This window comes from Trachurus trachurus (assembly GCF_905171665.1).
Source record: "Trachurus trachurus genome assembly, chromosome: 20".
NCBI lineage: Eukaryota > Metazoa > Chordata > Actinopteri > Carangiformes > Carangidae > Trachurus > Trachurus trachurus.
The window spans coordinates 9,920,504-9,939,195 of NC_139911.1; the positions used below are offsets into that span (position 1 = coordinate 9,920,504).

The 18,692-nt window shown below is 42.2% G+C and overlaps 2 protein-coding genes across 2 annotated transcripts in view; one reads left to right on the top strand and one right to left on the bottom strand.

The window, feature by feature from the left end:
• Positions 1 to 13,011, top strand: part of cntnap2a (contactin associated protein 2a) — a gene marked incomplete at both ends in the record, with an annotated part of 308,927 nt that extends 295,916 nt beyond the window's left edge. Inside the window, 4 exons of the mRNA XM_083995741.1 lie at positions 919 to 1,012; positions 10,458 to 10,739; positions 12,516 to 12,587; positions 12,812 to 13,011. Of these exons, the coding sequence (XP_083851867.1) occupies positions 919 to 1,012; positions 10,458 to 10,739; positions 12,516 to 12,587; positions 12,812 to 13,011 (648 nt within the window). The remainder of the gene's footprint in view (positions 1 to 918; positions 1,013 to 10,457; positions 10,740 to 12,515; positions 12,588 to 12,811) is intronic.
• A 3,421-nt stretch (positions 13,012 to 16,432) lies between these two features.
• LOC311003328 (lipocalin-like) lies at positions 16,433 to 18,110 on the bottom strand. Its single transcript, XM_083995058.1, has 6 exons — positions 17,866 to 18,110; positions 17,503 to 17,642; positions 17,324 to 17,403; positions 17,128 to 17,241; positions 16,941 to 17,042; positions 16,433 to 16,825 (listed from the first exon to the last, which is right to left on the bottom strand). The coding sequence occupies exons 1-6, from the start codon at positions 17,959 to 17,961 to the stop codon at positions 16,806 to 16,808; spliced, it is 552 nt and encodes a 183-aa protein (XP_083851184.1). The 5' UTR covers positions 17,962 to 18,110; the 3' UTR covers positions 16,433 to 16,805.
• Positions 18,111 to 18,692: the final 582 nt, after the last annotated feature.

An 18,692-nucleotide genomic window follows, 5' to 3' on the forward strand; every position in this document is an offset into this window, starting at 1 on the left:
GAAGATCTTTTATTTCTGGAACACACAGAAACTAATTTGTAGGGCTGAAACGCTCCTCGTCAGTAGCAGCGGCTGCAGCCTTCAAGCTAATTAGGAACTTCAATGAAACAGCAATAACAAGTTAATTATGTTGCAGGGATATTAAAGTCATGTATTCCCTGCCTCCATCACCCTCGCTGCTCTCAAACCTCCACTGATGTTCTTTGTAAACACGCTGCTGGTTCTCGCTTCATTTTTAAGTTCTCTGGGAGAGGCTTTGAACCCACCACAGATTTCAGGGATTGCATATTGTTAATTAATCTGTGATCATTTATCTCCAGCTGTGGCAGGGAGTTGTTTGTTTGCAGGATTGCTGTACAAGATCACTAAGTTAACAGCTTTGCAAACAAGAGGTTCTTCTGAATCACTTGGTTTGATTCCTGTGAGCAACCACAGATTCTGTCAAGTGTGCGTTTGGGAAAAGCTTTAAAACTCTCATTTTTTCCAAACTACCTCCTCTCCCTGGATGCAGTGCAAATTGTGTCCAACTTTCTTAAGACATGTTTAGTATTGCTTACATGCCAAATGATGGCATATCTGAGCAGCCTAACTTGATACTTCAAGGTTGTAAGAATGATCCATGATCATGAATCATGGGAGAAATATCAGGGTTTGTGAACAGACTTAGATTTAGAGTTTTCTGGGTATTTTTAGACCACAAGAGGGAGCCACTGAGCCCCTGATAATGCTCTCTATTAGCTTTACAACCCCTGGCAGCAATGAATTACCATTTCTTCTTCATCATCTTGAGTATTCTGCTTAATGTGCTGATGCAGTTTCAAGCCGGGGCCTTGTTAAAATGCTGTTGTCATTAATTTCATGCTGTGACTGTTTAAAATGCAGATTCTTATGGATTATTTCTCTCCCCCACTGTTTCAGTTGGATCATTACCCCCCAGTGAGCTACACCCTCCCAGACGCCTCAGACACACAGTTCAACTTGGTCAAGACGCTGTTCCTGGGCAAAGTCTACGGTAAGTGTGTCACGTTCACATATATTACTTTGTAAATCAACTCATACCAATCTGCCTGTCATGTTTTTTTTTCTTCAGGAGCTCTTTGACTGTTTGTGCTCATGTGAATCTGTCTGGCAGTAATTTTAACAAAGGAAATGGATTATTAGAAATAGTGTTATTCCAGTCAGAAAATATGGATCTTCAGGAAAGTAAATACATAATAATATTTTCTAATAACATAACTGGAGCTCAGAGTTAATACATTTGGGTGAAACATGTAGTCATTTTAATTTCTCTGTGTATGTGTGTATGTATTAAGCTGAAGAGTTCAAGAGTCGAATTAATATACAGAAATCCAAATGCACACAAACGCAAATGCAAAATAGTGTAATTACACATTAGTTCCACTAGAGAGAGCCAGAGGACTGCCGGGGTTTATCAGTGCAGACACTAATTCCGGCTCCATCTCTACCTACATGAATCTGACAAACACTATTTTAGGACGGAAACTGTCTTTTCTCTCATTAAATCACCTTGGTATTTGGTTGCTGAGCTTCAAACTCCCTCAGTATTTGACTGTCAGCCCAAAACCTTTGAGTTTGACACATTACTCATATGAAATACTGGCACTGCAGCGCTGACGGTGATTAAATTGTGATTCATGGTCCTACATCACAGTCTTGTTCCGCTGGACTTACAAAGGTTGTAGGTCTTAAGAATTTCCCACATAATTTCCCCTTTACCTTAAAATTTGATTGCCCTAATTATCAATAGCCAATTACCTTTACCTATTTAGCTTCTCCTAAGTGGTAACTGTGGTTTTATGGATTGATTTGGGTTGGTTTTAGTTGCCTCCTTAATTAGTTATAATGTAACTCTGAGAGATTGTATCTAATTAAATTGCATATTGCTGCTCTTTCTCTATTGGATCCTATTTTTCTTCTCCTTCCCATTCCTCTCCTCTCATCTCTTTTGTCCTCTACCTCAAGTGCTGGGAAAGTCAGTGATGTTGAAGTAATAGCTGACTTCATTTACCAGCCAGAGCTATCGACTGCTACACACACCGCAGGACTTCCTGGGAGCACATGTGCGCGCACCAAACACACTCATTTATCTTTCATGCTGACACACAGGACAAAGTCACCTCACAGGGCAAAGGAGTACCAACTCATATAGCTACCCCTTCATGCAGCCTTTCACTTTACACATCAAAAGACTCAACTACTAAGTCTCTAAATTATACTAGATAATATAACAGTATTACATATAGTCAGAACTGGGGGGATTATATAAGGGGCTTCAAAGAGAAAGAGGATGACAGGAACATTGTGATCAGAGAAACAGACAAAGCAGAGAGAAAAAAAGCAGACGCTGGATTTTTCACATCTCATCAGATCTGTTCCACATCTGTGTTGAGACCACGGAGACAAGAGAGGCTGTCAGAGAGCTGAGCTATCAGATTCTCTATTTCTGGGAGACAGAGACTCTGTGTTTGGTACGGCAAACATCGTGCATACTCACTGATCACCGCGACATCTCTGCTGTCACCTCCCAGTCTGCCGATTGCTAGCAGGGCCGGTGTCAGGAAAACGGCCCTGGGGTGAAACCTGACTGGCCACCCCTATTGCCAGAGTCAGAAGGTGATCGGTAGTTGGCTTTTTAGGATTGTGGACAGTTTAATGAATTTCTTATCGGTGGTTCATTGTAGTTTTTCTGTGTCCTCTTTTGTCTGGGTGATTTGCTCCTATGTTGGAGGAGTGCGGACCTTTTATGTCTCTGTTAATAATTAATTATGTTTAATAATGCACATTTTATTGTTGTCAAGGCTCAAGGCTTTTAATTTAAGTATAGCACATTTTTACACATTAAACGATAGTGTCGCTTAAAGTGGCCTCGTCCTCAATTATGAATAATTTTAACTTTAATACAACTTAATTAGGTGATTTATATGCACATTTGTCTCTGCTGTAGTTGGTCATTTTAACATGGGAGTCTGGTGGGCATCATGTTGCTATCTCAGGATGGTTAGATGGACTGACTGACTGACTGACTGACTTACTGACTGACTTTCTTTATTCACCCCTGAGGAGAAATTCAGCCTTCCAGAAGCTCAACTATGCTTGTAGGTCAATTTTCCAGTCATGAGCCACTGCCCTTGGATGATGTGTTGTACTGTCTGATGGAATTGGGGACAAAGAAGCTCCTGAGACTCTCAGTCCCACCACAGTGTGGTGTAGAGGATAGTCGATACTGTCCAAGATGTCCTGAATCTCACAGTGCACGTATCTGCCAAACAGTCTTTTTATCCAGCTTGGTCGATGGTTATGTTTCTCTTTAAAGTCATTAAAGTGGTTCATTGAAGAAGAAAAACAGCTGCTTTTGTCACTTTCACTTCATTCCAGTACTGAAGGTTGCTACTCAGTTGTGGCTGTCAGTGTCTATCAGATTCAGGGACATGATATTTGCAGTGTTTGCTCCTGTGTAATTGTCCTAAATTGGTATTGATCATGAAGCACAAGAGTGATTCAGCACATGCTTTCAGCTGCATGTGTGCTGCTGAAAATGCTGTAGCCTTGATATAACAGTGGGTGTATCTGTCAAGGTCACTGTATCCTTACATCAGAACCCAACAAAAGCATATTTGTAGATGTAGGGATGCATGTAGCGGCCATGTCATGCATCAGTGTGTGTATAAGTATAAGTGTGTGCGTAGGTGAGTTGGTGAGCTGATGTATTGCGTATGGGTCTGTCCTCTCTAGATCTCTGCGTCCCAGTGGAATAGATGGGGGGAGATGAGTCATACATCAGCCAGAGCAGCAGGCACACTCCCAACCCAGTTCTCAGTGCTACAAATCTGCCTGGCTGAGTGTGTGTATGTGTGTGTCTGTGTGTGCCTGGCCTGTACGTACGTGAGTGTGTCTATCTGAGGGAATAGATTCAGAGCCAAAGGCAGAGAGAGAGTAATAGAAATAGTGACACTGTGAAAGTGCTATCAGAGGAAGATGATTATAGCCCAGAGGGTTGGTTATAAAGGACATGTGCGCCAGTAGCACACTAAAATTCTGATTTCTTTCTTGTATTTTCTATTCCCCTAGCCTCTCCTGAACATGTCGCTCTGTGTAGATGCTGCCAATTATTTTACTGAGGCTTAAAGGCCGATACTTCTGACTTGTATTCTCTGGTCTTCCCTCAGGTTTGACTCTTTCATGTGCCTTTATTTTAAATTGGGCCCTTTTTTCCCACTTTAAACATATGCCGGCCCTCAAAGGTAGCAAAGAGACATTTTCACCAGGGCCTGCAATGACCCAAATATATTCTCTGTAAAGTACTTTGCAGACATGAAATAAACACCCCAAGAATGAATTATTAGTAATATTATGTATAATATCAAATCATGTGCGTGTGCGTACATATTCATAATAACACTCTCATTTCTAAAAACCTTCTGCCCCAGGCTGTCTCAGTACTTGAAATTCATTACTTGTTTCTAATCAATAAAAAAATATTGAGCGGGACATGACTCTGGTTAAACAGCCTGTTAATTGACCAGCATTTCATCCTTCTACATCCAATACAGCAGACGCCACATTGTTTGCTGAAGGAGACATTCCCTTTAAACATGAGAACATTAATAAATCATTTTGTCCTGCTGCTGATAGATTTGGGTCTCTTTGTCTTATATTGTTTTACATGAGATGAGTCAGTTGATTCCTAATAACGCACAAATCATGTGTACTTTACAGTCCTGCTGACCAGACCAGAGTCCACAGCATGCCATGATGAAGTTTAATCAATGTCCTCCCTTCCAGGCAGCCTCTGGTTCGATGCCTGTCTTTTGTGCTCTGTCCACCAGACGTCTTGACTCTGATTAAAGCGCTGATGAAGTTAGATGAGGCTGAAAGCACAGAGGACTTTGCTTTCTTATCAGTCTCCAAGCACTCTATCTCTGTGCAGTCATTCTGTAATCTCTATAATCTAAGGCCACCTTATTAATACAAGGTCACTGCTTCGTATGTGTGTGTGTGTGTGTGTGTGTGTGTGTGTGTGTGTGTGTGCAGGGGTCTCTGTGTTTTAGGATGACATCATACCAGTCTGTCACCACTAGTTGTACTTCAGACCGGTCACTCCCGATCCGTGCCACCGTGGATCCGGGTTCCTGGTTTTCTCCAGCTGCTGTGCCAGAGTGGGGGTGGGACTGCACTGCAGAGAGCGAGCGAGAGGGATGGAGGGAGGTAGAGACAGACAGAGAGAGAGAGAGAGAGAGAGAGAGAGGGAGGGAGAGAGAGAGAGGGGGAGAGAGAGAGATGCTAATGCCAATGTGGTGCTGTGTGAGGAGGAGACTTCATGTAGCAGAGAGGAAGAACGAGGGGAAGAAGATAGGAAGCTGGTTTGGCTCACAAACTGTTTACAGACACTAACGCAAACTTCACATAGGTAACTACAGTTGTGTGTGTGTGTCTGTGTCTGTGTCTGTGTCTTTGTGTGTGTCTGTGTGTGTGCACCTGTGTCTTCATCTGTATGTTACTGCATATGCATGACTGTGCCAAGGTGTCTGATGTAAAATATAAATGGGATTTGCAGGTAAACGTGAGGCAGTCTTTCTTCTGCCTGATTTCTTCATAGACTGGAATGAAGACACATTTTTTGTTGCTTGTCAATGAAACATCTTAATTTTCCAGCCTTGTTTAATTGGATTGCAGGGAAATTTTGCAGAACCATGGTGTGTAACAGAGGGGGGAAATTAGCCGTCACCGTGTGCTCTTGCTAACTGGTCTGCTTGTTGCTACATCTCTGTTCAGTCTGGAGGAAACCGGAGGTGGCAGTGATGAATGCACCTGTGAGTGTGCATGTGCTGTGTGTGTATGTGCGGGAAGGTGTCGCAACCACGGGTTGGTTTGTTTTCCACGTCTAAGACCAACAGTCATACATCTGCTGCAGTTCTAATCTTGTTCCTCGTTAATCTGTCCCATCACTCCTCCTCCCTCACTCTCTTTCTTAATTCATCATCCTCTGTTTCTCCGGCCCACTGTCTTTACATGTTTCTGTTCACTGCAGTTTAGGCCAGTTTGGCTCAGTTTATATTGATGTTAAGATATACCTACCGCCGCTTCAGTGGAGATCACCACATTCACAACTAGAAACTATTCAAAAAGTGTGAAGAAAAGAAAACTTTGTGTCTATCAGTCATATTTGCTTTTCATCAAACTTTGCCCTGGAAATAGATAAATATCAATATTGTTCAAGAGGAACAGATGTCTTTTTAAACAAGAACAACTCGAATTACATAAATAAATTCACAGAGAAAAATATTTATATTATCTTTTACAGTGTATCCAGTCACAGTTTGTTTTCTTTCTCTCCATTTTTTTTAACTTTATTTCTACTACTCTCTGTCTTTTTTTCCCATCAACCTCCTCATCAACCTTTTCCATACAAACTCTGTATTTCCTGCCTCTCTCTTCCTCACTTTCCTTTATTCTGTTCCTCTGTGTGGTAATAGCCGCCATGACCAATGTTTCTTGATGCATGTGTGTGTAGCTGGTGTGTGTGTGTGTGTGTGTGTGTGTGTGTGTGTGTGTGTGTGTGTGTGTGTGTGTGTGTGTGTGTGTGTGTGTGTGTGTGTGTGTGTGTGTGTGTGTGTGTGTGTGTGTGTGTGTGTGTGTGTGTGTGTGTGTGTGTGTGCATACATGAGTGTGTTACCACATGTAACATTTGTTTTTCTGCTACAAAGGGTGTGGTGTGTGGCTTCACATTAATATTCTTTTGATGCGTCTCACACGCATCTTACCCCGACATCAGCTTCCATTTGTTGCCATGGCAACTGTGTTTGATCTCCACCACTCTAGCCCCTCCATTTGAGCACCCTTCATGTCACCCCATTTCTTTCCCACTCACTTTCACACTCAGACACACACAGACACACCAGAGGCTCTCTCCTCTGTCTTTTCTCGTCCTCCTCTCACCTTTCCCTCCACCCACCAGCCATTTTTGGAGAGGCAGAGTCACATCCTCCCTCCCTCCCTCCCTCCCTCTCTCACCCTCTCTCCTCTGATCCTGCAGTTCTCTCCACATTTTTCAATTTTCAAGTCTCTGACCCCTCTCCAAAATACCATACACCCCCTACACATCTTACTCACACCAAACCTCTCCTCACAGTTTTGCGTGCTACCTCACCTTTTGAATTATTCATGTGCTGTCATTGGTCACTGTGGTGACACTGACACACCATCAGGAGGAGGTGCAGTCTTATGATGACCTTGTCACCATGCAGTGTGTATGTATGTGTGTGTGTTTTGAAGGGATGGATGTCACATATGGCACATACGTAGTGTGTCACAATGGTAGACTGTAATCATATGTAATGGTACATCTCATTACTGCAGTGTGAAGCCAGGTGGATTAGTGTCTGTTCTTATCAGGGCATTAGTGAATGGAGAGCTGTTGGTTTGGTTTGTGGGTGTTTGTTCATGTTTTATTGATTAGTCTAAAAAGCCTCTTTAGAAGCCACCAAGCAAAAGAAGGGATAACCAGCCTTCACATCACCACCTGTCACTGGTTCTTACAAGGACTTGTTAATGTCCTTGTTATGGCCACGATCTCCATTTAAAAAATTACAAATGTTCTCTTTTTCACCTCATGAACTTCATAATGTTCAGTTTTCATAGAGACAGCATGTGATGTCCTTGTATTTAATTTGAAACAGTCTTATAAAAACGAAACATTCATAACTTCACACAGACAGCCCGGTATTTGTCCTTGTTGATATATGGGCTTTCATCAGATAGTTACAGCAATCGTGTAATTGTGTCAACCTCTTTTGCCTCCATTAGCTCTAAATCCACCGAGGCCTCTTATCAGTGACAACCTGGTCCTCTGTTTATATTAAATGTGTGATGTTTATGAGGAGCGTGTGTGTGTTGTTTTAACTGGGATCATCTGCTTTCTAATGAACACTCCCTTGTGAAATCACTGGCCTCAAAACAATCAGAAACAAGGGAAGCTTGTTGGCGATTTAATCCGCCCTGGCATTGTATGCAAAGCAGCTTGTTATACTCCTAACAGAGAGGCCATTAGTATTCACACACAGGCCTCTGCAGTGATCAACACAGGTTCAGGCATGCAGGAGAGAGAGGACTAATATTCATACTTATATTCTGTATGCTGCACACTGGGCTAGCTGTAACGCTGTGAGCCACATCTTTCCTTTCTGTGCCTTTGTGTGTTTACCTCTCTCCTCCTATACTGCACACACCCACACGCACATGCAGATTCATACACATACACACCAGCAGGCACAGATTTCTTGTTCCTGCAGGAGGAGTTGACCCATGCCTCATCAGAGCTGTGATGCTGAGCCATATCTGAGTTTTAAAATAACATAACACGGCATTTGTACCTCATCGTGGATCTAAAGCAGCGCTATATGAGAACTCTGCAGCAGAGCCTGTATCAGGTGTCAGGAAAACGATTGTTTTCATCACACGCAGACACAGTTTGTACACAGAGTGCAAGTGTCTGTAGGAGGTCTGGTCAGATGATGAATGTAGAGAAGACCAGCACTGAGCTCTATTCCTGGCAGCACAATCAATAGTGTACGAACCAACACACACACACACACTGTGGGTATTGGACCCATCAAAATGGAATAAAGGGAGAGAATTACATTATAAGCCTTGTCCAGATACTCAGAACCCCATCATCTAACCTAACGTGATTCATTAAATAAACACAACACAAACAGACACACACAAAGCTGTATTCTTGTTAGTCGTCCCCTGTTCATGTTTTGCTGCAGGATTGTCCAAAAAGTCTCCTCTGGGTGTGGCGCAGCAGCAGAGCAGCCATGCGCGTAAAAATTAAAACCAGGGCAGTGTCTGCACACAGACCTGAGTTCATGTGAAGGAGTAGGAGATTTATGCAGCTCTGCACAAGTGTTGAGGAGCGTCTGGCTGTTTGGAAATCACTCCAGGTTTGTGCCAGAGCGGAGCGTGTCTGAGGATGTTTGTTTTCTGCCTCGTGTCTGTCTTTACTGAACTGAAGGTGTTGGAGAGATTTTTTTTTATCGTCTTGTTTGCTCTTTCTCCTCGCTCTTATCTCCTCTGCAGTTATATGTGCATTTGTGCGATTTGTGTTTGTGCTCAGCAATGTTTAAACCCCTTGTGACTCATCTTTAGCCTGCACTTATGCAAGACCATGTTTCAACTGTCTAGCAAAGCATTTTTAAGAGTGAACTTCAGCCTGAATGAGATAAACAATGTGTGGACACTTATGAGATTATTTGAATATCTGTGTGAACAAACTCCAAATACCTGTCTATAGAAATCTGTATTTGTCAACATTAGGATATTGTCTGTGACCAACAAGTAGCCAATGTGCAGTGATTCATGGACTGAGGAGGAATATAGCACCAGCTGGATTGAGCTTAGTGGGACAGCTGCAGTTCAGCCGTTGGTTTATGTGAGAGTTTGTGTTGCAGTCATTTTCTCTGAAAAAATAAGAGCTGAAGATCAAAGCAGAGACACAAGCAGACTGTGACTTAGAGATGAAAGTGAGAAAATTGTGGCGTTTGAACAGTCACGTCTGACTGATGATAAGTGGATGTTTGGTAATTTACCTACTCTTTCTTCTCCAAGGTGTTAATGTGTTTTAAATCAGAGAAAGCAGCTCAAACACAGGCATGACTTATTTTGTTTTTGTTACTTTTTATAATTTGATGCTTTCTTCACCTCCCATTAGTATTGGATATACATTACACCCAGGAGAAATGGTGATGGAAAAGAAGAGGAAAAATGAGGGACATTTTGTCATGATAGTCACACTGGAAAATAGAAGTAGAAAGAGTATAGAATAAAATGTGTGCCTTGCCTTACAGTTATTATGAGTGAGAAACATGTTTATCGTAACCACAACAAATACTGAATGTGGAGTGTGATTGTGGAAGGCTGATCTCATCTTCCTCTCTTTGTACCACAGAGACAGAGAATCACTAGAAACCTGTACAGTATGAAATCCTCTGCTACTACAGCATCCTGTGAATAGGTGGATGAATAGAGAGAGACAGAGACACTGTGGGGGTGTTAATTCATTATTCATCCTTTAATTTGACATCAGAGGTCAGTGTCAGTGTGTGCGCCTCCTCTGCACTCTCCATCCTCCACATCCTTGTTCTCTCTCTCTCCACTCCTCGTTCGCATGGTTCATATTCTCCCTGGATGCTGCAGACTTGCAGGATATTGGTTTACTGTCTGTGCATCAGCAAAATTTGTAGTGTGTAAGCTTAATTTCTGAGTGTGTGTGTGTTTTTGCTTTGGTTTGATCTGATTTCTCTCTCTGTCCTAGTATCGGCTGAATTTATGCTTCCTCAGAAGTCAACATGGCTTTCCACTGGTTTGACCATCTCATCAGTTAAGATGTGTTGATCTTAACAACCCAACTTCTGTCCCAACCCTGTGTCTTTGTACAGAAACTGGACACGTAGACCCAGTCGTCATCGAGCGTTACAACACCCCAGGCTTCGTCGGGTGTTTGTCACGGGTACAGTTCAACGGCATCGCCCCCCTCAAGTCTGCTCTGAGAACAGCCACTCAGGCCACGCCGGCAGCCGGTCAGTCGGACAGACAACCACAGCCAGGCACATCGCCGGTGTCTTACCAAGGGAAACTAGTTGAATCCAACTGCGGGGCGTCGCCTCTCACCATCCCTCCAATGTCTGCTGCAACAGATCCCTGGCATCTGGACAACACAGGTGAGAATTACCTTCAACATGTACAACAAGTTCAACTGCAAACAGTAGGTGAAATACTTGGATAGACTGCATTGGATCGGCCTTGGCAGTACTTTGCATTTTATACTTAGTTGCAAATATTAGGATGCTATCAAACTAAAACAGTGGCCATGATAAATTTTTGCGTACTAAATTTAGCATTTACCTAAGAGCCCAACTGCGCCTGAATACAGCTTCACCACCTCATCCCACATATAGCTCTACATTAGAGTTATGATCTGTGCCTGAGGCAGAGCTTGGACGCATATTACTGAACGTAAAATATTTATTCATTCAGCTTTGAGCTGCTAACAAATAACTTCCTACTCTTACTGCACACTCTTTTCATTTGCACATTATTTCTATCATGAGTCAGCTCAAGTTATTTTACATATGTGCACACAACAGGCACTGTAATGGATCCCTTACACAGTTGTGCACCTGTATTTTTGATTCATGTATACACACACACCTCGGTGCTCTTGCGTCTGATGTTACATTCCACAGCAGTGTAGTTTTCCAGGGTGTCATTATTATGAATGCAGCCGTTTTCCTCGGGCTTAGTGCCAACTGTGCCTTTGGGAATGTTGAGCTCTGTGAGATCGATCCAGTCCATTGATCTGGCCCCCAGGTCCAAACTCACAGTCAGCTCTCCACCGTCTTTCCACAAAAAAAGATCAATAATTATTCTGCTTTACTTTTTTCTATAGGTATCATCTATAATAATCCGCTGTCTGTCTCCACATCGATTTCCAGTTCCCATCCTCCTAGATTTCTGCATTTCCATTTTCTGTTTGACTTTATTGGTCCTCCCCTCTCGTCTTTCTGCCCTTGTCTCTAAATGTTTCATATGTGATCATATCCAAACATGTCCAGGAAGCCTATAGACAGACTGTAATGCGTCTGATTGTTCTTCTGCCTTTCTATTTTCACCGCCTCTTCCCTCCTATGCCGTCAGCAGCAGCTCATTTCAGTCTGAGTGTGTGCAGATTGTTTGTGTGCATTATATTTAGATTGTGTCTGTCACTCAATAGGAATAAGATAGAGATCTCAACAATATCATATTTCTCCTTGTAGCTTTTCTCTTCATCTTTCACCACCTCCTCCTCTCCTCTCCTCTCAACTCCTCATCTCTTCTTCTCTTCACTCATTCATCAACCACTTGTGTCAATTCAGGGAAACTCAGGGCAATTAGATAATTGCTGCTGACAGAGAATTATACAGAGCTCAGGCAGAAGCAGCGGCTGCCATTAACCTCTTCACCTGTCATGGATCTTTAATGGTATACTTAAAAGACTTCTCCATACATTAAATAAACTGCTCTGTCATTCCCTTAAGATAGCACTCGTGTATATTTAGTTGACTGACTCATATGTGTTGGGGCCAGTATAGAAAAAAACAGGAGCTGTGTCTGTCCTCCTTCTGTAGATCACAGTGTGTTCTGCTCTCGTTTCAGCGTTGGGCAGTAAAACCATAGCATTATAATTCAGCACAAGTTTTGCATAAAATTATTCCTTGTGACTTTTTACTTTGAAAAACCACCGCAGGTTTTATTTTTAGGTCGGCACGAAACAGCATGGCATGCTGGTATTTTACTGACCTTGAAATGCATTTATCTGTGTCGTATGTTAATGTGTGCAAATTGTTCTGGTGGAACATCAGATAAGTTGAACTTTTCTTCGGCCTGTTTATGCTTTAATTACAAATCTATGGTTTGGTTTCACCTCCTTCCTCTCTTCCTCTCCCTTTTTTCTTCAGATGCCGAGTTCCCCTTTAATGAGGAGAGGGTGATTCCTGATGGAGTCAACCGGGACTCTGCCATCATCGGAGGTACACTATACTGTCACAGTGGTGATAGTAATCTTTAAATCCATCTACCTAACCTATATGTCAGTCTATCTAAAACAGAAACAAAAGAAAATCATAAATGTCTTATGTCATTGTAAAAAGCACATGGAAGCAATAGAGAAGTGCTATTATTTTCTATTATTATTAAGTTTTTTTTTTTCCCTGAGCACAAAAACTGAAAAAAATTGTGTCTTTCCCCTCTGCAGGAATCATTGCGGTGGTGATCTTCACCATACTATGTACTCTGGTGTTCCTGATCCGCTACATGTTCCGCCACAAAGGCACCTACCACACCAACGAGGCCAAGGGCAGCGGGGAGTCCGCCGCGGAATCGGCGGACACGGCCATCATTGGCACCGATAACCCAGAAACCATCGACGAATCAAAGAAGGAGTGGTTCATCTAACAGCCAATGACGGGACCTCGAGGGAGGAAGTGATTGGTCAGACTACCGGTTGCCACAGAAATGGAGGTTTAACTTAATGACTAATCACGGGAGAGATGGTGGAACCACCGCTCAACAGGACAATAATCTCCCAGGAAGTGGGAAAGACATGTACAAGAACCTTTTTGTTTGTTTGTTTGTTTTGTTTTTTTATATATCCAGAGTATTAGACAGAGGAGATGGACAGTTACTCAGCAGAGCACGGCTATAAGAGACTGTACCTGTATATACTAACCGGCTTGTCCTTCTTTGTATCGTGCTTGGGAGTTTTTGGGAGTTCTTTGAATACTGTATATGACAAATAATTATACTTACTGGGTTGTGTGATAGCACAAATTTATTTACAGTCTCTGTTGCGTTTTGATTTTATTTTTTAACAAAAATCTTATATCAAAAATGATCAAATCGACATGCCAAATCCCTTTTTTTTTTTTTATCAGGCTATGGTTGCATCAGTCTGTCAACACTCATATCTGTCAGATGACATGCCACTAATAGTGTGGTACTATAGAGTTGAACATGGATGCCAAAAGTCCCTTTGTAAATACAATATTTTGTGTTATTTTTTTTCTTTTTCTCAAAAGATTTATTTAGAGTCCAGTACAAAAGCACTAATGAGAAATTTCATATCTATATTACAATGATATCATAAGTCTGTCCATTATAAATGTGTGAAATATAGAGTTTTATGTTCAAATCTTATGACATTCGATTGTATGGGACATTCCTTTCTGAGGAAGGGCAGAGAGGGGTTTCTCAGAGCATGATGGGAAATCATGACACTCCACGGTTGGTTTAGCTCAGCATGGCAGCTTTCTTTTCATTTGGACTCGGTGAAACCGTGAGCCTTTACTCATTCAGACTTGAGAGGTCGGTTTGTTTCTTTGCCAAACACTTGAGTCTTACGTCATTCACCAATCAACTCAGATTTTTTGCATTAAACCTTTGACTTTGAGTTGAGGGGTTTCTCTGTATGTCTTTACATCTCAGACTGAGACAGTGCGTGCATGCATCTGTGGGTTTATGTGTGTGAGTCAGATGAAGAGGATTTATTACACTGGACAAAATGACTGACAGGGAAGACAGATTGAACACCTTTCCTGACATCTACGAGTTTTATTGATGCACAGAACACCATGCATTATGTGACTGAAGCAGCATTAGACAAAACGAATCATTGACAGCTACGATCTGGGACAAGGTTAATATGATAATTGGCTTTTTAGTCCATTGTGCCTTCAAGGTGTTGAGCCTTGCCCTGGACTACTTAACGCAGGCTGACTGCTGCTGCATGCGTTCTCCTGTAAGAGAGAGTTAAGGCTCTTTTATGTTTCCTCAAGTGAAAGCTTGATTTTCAAAAGAAAATGTTTGGGGCGAGAAAGTTCTTTAATCCCATTATTTCTTTTCCAGGCTGTGTAGAGAGTCCTGCAGCAGCTACAGAGATGTAAGAGGAGCTGCACACCACACTACTGTACATATACAAGAGGCTTACACCGACCCTCTGTAACACACGTACACACACAAACATGCATGTTTCACACAGCATGAGTCAAGGTTGTTCAGAATGAGGAGGTTTCTGCTTTGTGAGCAACGACTTGAGCTTCACTCTAACAGTGCCACTGCTGTCCGATATGCATTCAGAAAAATATACATTATTACAAATGTACATGTAAATGGAAATGTACATTATATTTTCTAACCGTGTTGTTTTCCTCAGTCACTTATGTTTACCTGTTTTCCTTACCATAGCATTTACAGTTACAATGGGTTACAGTTAAAACCAGCTGCCAACTTTGCTATTTCATTGTGAATTTGCTTTTTTTTTTTTGTATGTCTGTGTGGTCAAACTGCTGCCATGGCTCCCTGTTACATGAATGATTTTGTCCGTTATCATTGTCGCCTCGTGGCTGAGCGTTAACTCTCACTCGCACTCAGAGACAGCTAGTCGACTCAGCCTGCCTTCTACTGCAGCCTCAAAGAAGACCCCCACCATCCATACATCAGTCCATGAAGGCAAATGAGTGGCCCTACTTTCCTTTTTTTTAAGGTAACTACATTACTCAGACTCTATATAAACATGCACAAATGCCCTTGATATGTGGTTCCAACATAACAACGATGATAACGGATTACTGGCTCCAGGATCATAACCCATATGTTTTGCTTTTCGGTTCTGTTGAGTTCAATAAATAGTGTTTGATCTTTAATTATCAGTCTTTTCCTATCTATGTATCTCTTTCATGTATTTGTCGGTACGCAGACATCTTCAGAGAGCACGTGGGAGATGATGTTCAAGGGGCATTTTGCAGCTTACACCATATAATCCTGATGATACGAAGGCTGTGACTGACTCATGACCTCCAGCTGCTTGCCACTGCTCTCTAACTCTCCCCTGACTTGCCCCATTTCACCCTAATTGGGTGAAAATGTCATGAAATCAAAAGATAATTAAGAAAGTACATTTATTAAAGAGTGGATCGAACATGAATCCAGAGGATTAAAGAGGGAGGAGTAAGAACATGAAGGACACAAATCTGAGGGGGTGAGTCACAACTACACAGATTCTCTAACTAGGTTACTTAGAAAGTAATGCAATGCCAGACCTTATTTACCACAGACTGCAAGACAATTTTTTTTTTTTTTATCGAACTTTTGATCGCTTACGGATATGTCATCAACAAAATGTTATCTATATGTTTCTTTGTAGCTTTTTTTTTCATTTCTGTCTCACAATACAGTAAGATGAACGGTTCAGTGTGAAGGTTTTTCAGAGACAGGTCATAGGCTGCCACCTTGTGGTCAGATGGTGCAGTTTCATTCAGAAGTAAAAGTAAAGGGCATCAATTTAACTCAGTGTTCATTGTTTTTGTTGGCATTGTCAGAAAATGTCAGTTCAACAATACTGTCAGTCGTCCAGCTGCTCAGTGTGTGTTTGGCTCCCTCCATGCTCTGCTGTCTTTAATTACCTGCACAGCAATGTCAGGCAAACGTGTGAGCACTCAGCTCTGTTTTCTGACCTTTTTGCATCATTGTTGCAGTGTAATTATGCAAAACTGTTTTCTCATTTCCTCTGTAGAGCCAGACATTTTCATTATTTCTATTTATCACATCTGTTTCTGCAAAGGTTCATGATCTGATACTTCTTATGGAGCAGTTTAGTCACCTAAACCAGGGCTTGTGGTTTTGTATTAAACACTTTCTTTATCTGAATCGTATGTGTTTTGCAACCACATGTGCATAATTAGAACAAATCCTGACAAACATTACTTCTGTGACACAGGTTTATGTTGATCAGCCACTAGGGGGCAGTAGAAAGTATGTGAGCTGAATTACAAAATAGGAATCACTCAAACATCAAATATTGTCATTTATTGTCATTTTATTAGCTTTGAGTTCATTTCTACAACAAAAAAGATAAAACACTCCAAAACAGTGACAAAAGACACAAATGTATAAAAAAGTAAACTGGCATTTCACAATCATAAGGTGTTCCAGTCATGATCAGCACTTTATTGCTCCTTTCTGATGCCACAGTTAGTGCGTAAGCTGCAGACAGTGAGGTCTGAGTTAGGATCAGGGTCTGGTCTTTGGTACGCAGCAGGGACAGGACAGGAGTGAACAGCTGTGGTGTCACCATCTCAGATGCAGCTTTGTAATACTGGAGATATCATAGTGAGCAGACTGGGGGGGGGGGCTCTTGTAAGATGAAAGCCTGGGACTTGATAGAGAGCAAGTGGTGAAGGCAGGAAGAAGACTCAGGCCTCAGGACACTCACCTGAAACAGCACATGAACAGACAGTGAGGAAAAGCCTGAATCACTCTTTACAAGTGTGAATGGTAATAATGCATTACAAAAAAAGTGTAGACATTTTTCTATTTTACTGTCTTACCATTTTTCGGCAGCATGACGATGTTTTCAGGGAGGATGCCACTCCCCAGGGCAAACTGGGTGAACTTCTGCTGCAGGTTGGCACTGGCGTCCTGAGTGCGGCCTGAGAACACAAGATCAGTTGCTTTAATCCTCAGCAAATCCTGAATGCAACACACACTGCTGAGCTGTGAGGGATTCAGACTTACTGTAGAGCTTATTGAGGACCTCAGACACTCCATCCTTTGTCTTGATGGTGTAGACCAGAGCATAGTCATCATACAGGACATCGACGATGCGCATGTCGTTGTCATTGTTCCAAACTGATGAAAGCAGAAACACACAGGTTAGGCTATCTTGGGTGTGGTTTGTGTTTGTGTTCATGTTTGTGTGTACTCTACTCACTCTGGCTGCGGAAGGTGAAACGTCCAGGAGTGTCTGTTTTCTTCGCCAGATGAGTCATTCTCCAGCAGGTCCCATCAGCACTATCAACAGAACAAAAGGTTAGTTCATTTCTCTCTCTTTTCACCCCCAAACAACATGTTGCTTTAATTTAAAAATCTGATCTCATATGAATCACTTACTTCAGGTTGGCATAGTCGAGGTCCAGGTCTCCTCCAGCAGTTGGCACGACTACAGCAGTGCCCACCTTCATTTCTGTCTTGTGGTTCACAAACCACTGAGCGTTGGTGGCAAAGCCAACAATGTACCACTTGCCAGCCAGCTGGAGGAAAGACGAGGAGGGAAAGGAATAAATAAAGATCAATCAATCAGTATTGTATCTATCTGTCACATTACATGTTATGAAAGCACAATAACCCACCACAGATCCTAAAAAGCCCTCCTTTGTGTTGTAGGCAACATTAATACAGTCATTTGGTACAAATCACAGACAATCCCTTTGGTTCTGCATTTGTTACACTTCCTCCTCTCTCTTTCTCTCTTACCTTCTCCAGGTTGAAGTCTTTAACAGGCACGACGTCAGCGCAGGCAGCCAGGACACACATCAAGGTGGTCAGCATTCTCAGCAGTGAGTTCTTCATGGCTTCTCCTTTGAGCTCGTAGCTTCTCCGCTGGCAAGTGAGGCAAGTATCAGTGGGATGTAAAGTGATAGAGGCGAGTGGAGGCTCTTTATATCCTGTTCCCCTCTGTCCCTCACCTCCCCTCTCCTCCCATCTGTCTCCTCCTCCCTCCTTGGCTTTAGCATTACAAAAAAAAAAAGTGGCCTTCAACCACTGGCTTGCAAATTACCGCAGTTACACAACTGGCACGTGTGAATGGAAGAGGGGGGTGGTTGGGGGAGGGTGGAGTGGGGGGATTGGCTGCATAATAGGGTTCTTTTAACACCCCTTCTTCTCCTCCTCCTCCTCCTCCCCCATCACAAATGCTTGGGCATGTCTGGACAATCAAAACAGCTATTTAGTAAGAGTGCAAATTTTTTTACCATATGGCAGATGAAAGCCTCCAAAAAAACACTCATGCAGCCAACAACAAGAGATCAGGTGCACTTTTGCTTAACTTTAGTGACAAAAAGCATCAAATCAAATGTGCGAGTCAATAAATTCCTCTTGGTCTACAATGTCAGCCCATATTCACTTGATATAATAAACCGGCCACTGTAAATATTTATTGCATTGCTAGCAGCTCTGAGCCGGTGATATTTAAGAAGCTCACAGTCACTGTTTCTCATAAAAAGCTCTGCCCGTGTTGCATAGAATGATTTAGTTGTTCTTGCAGCCGCTCGCTCAGATCACAGCCAGTTCATTTTCACTGG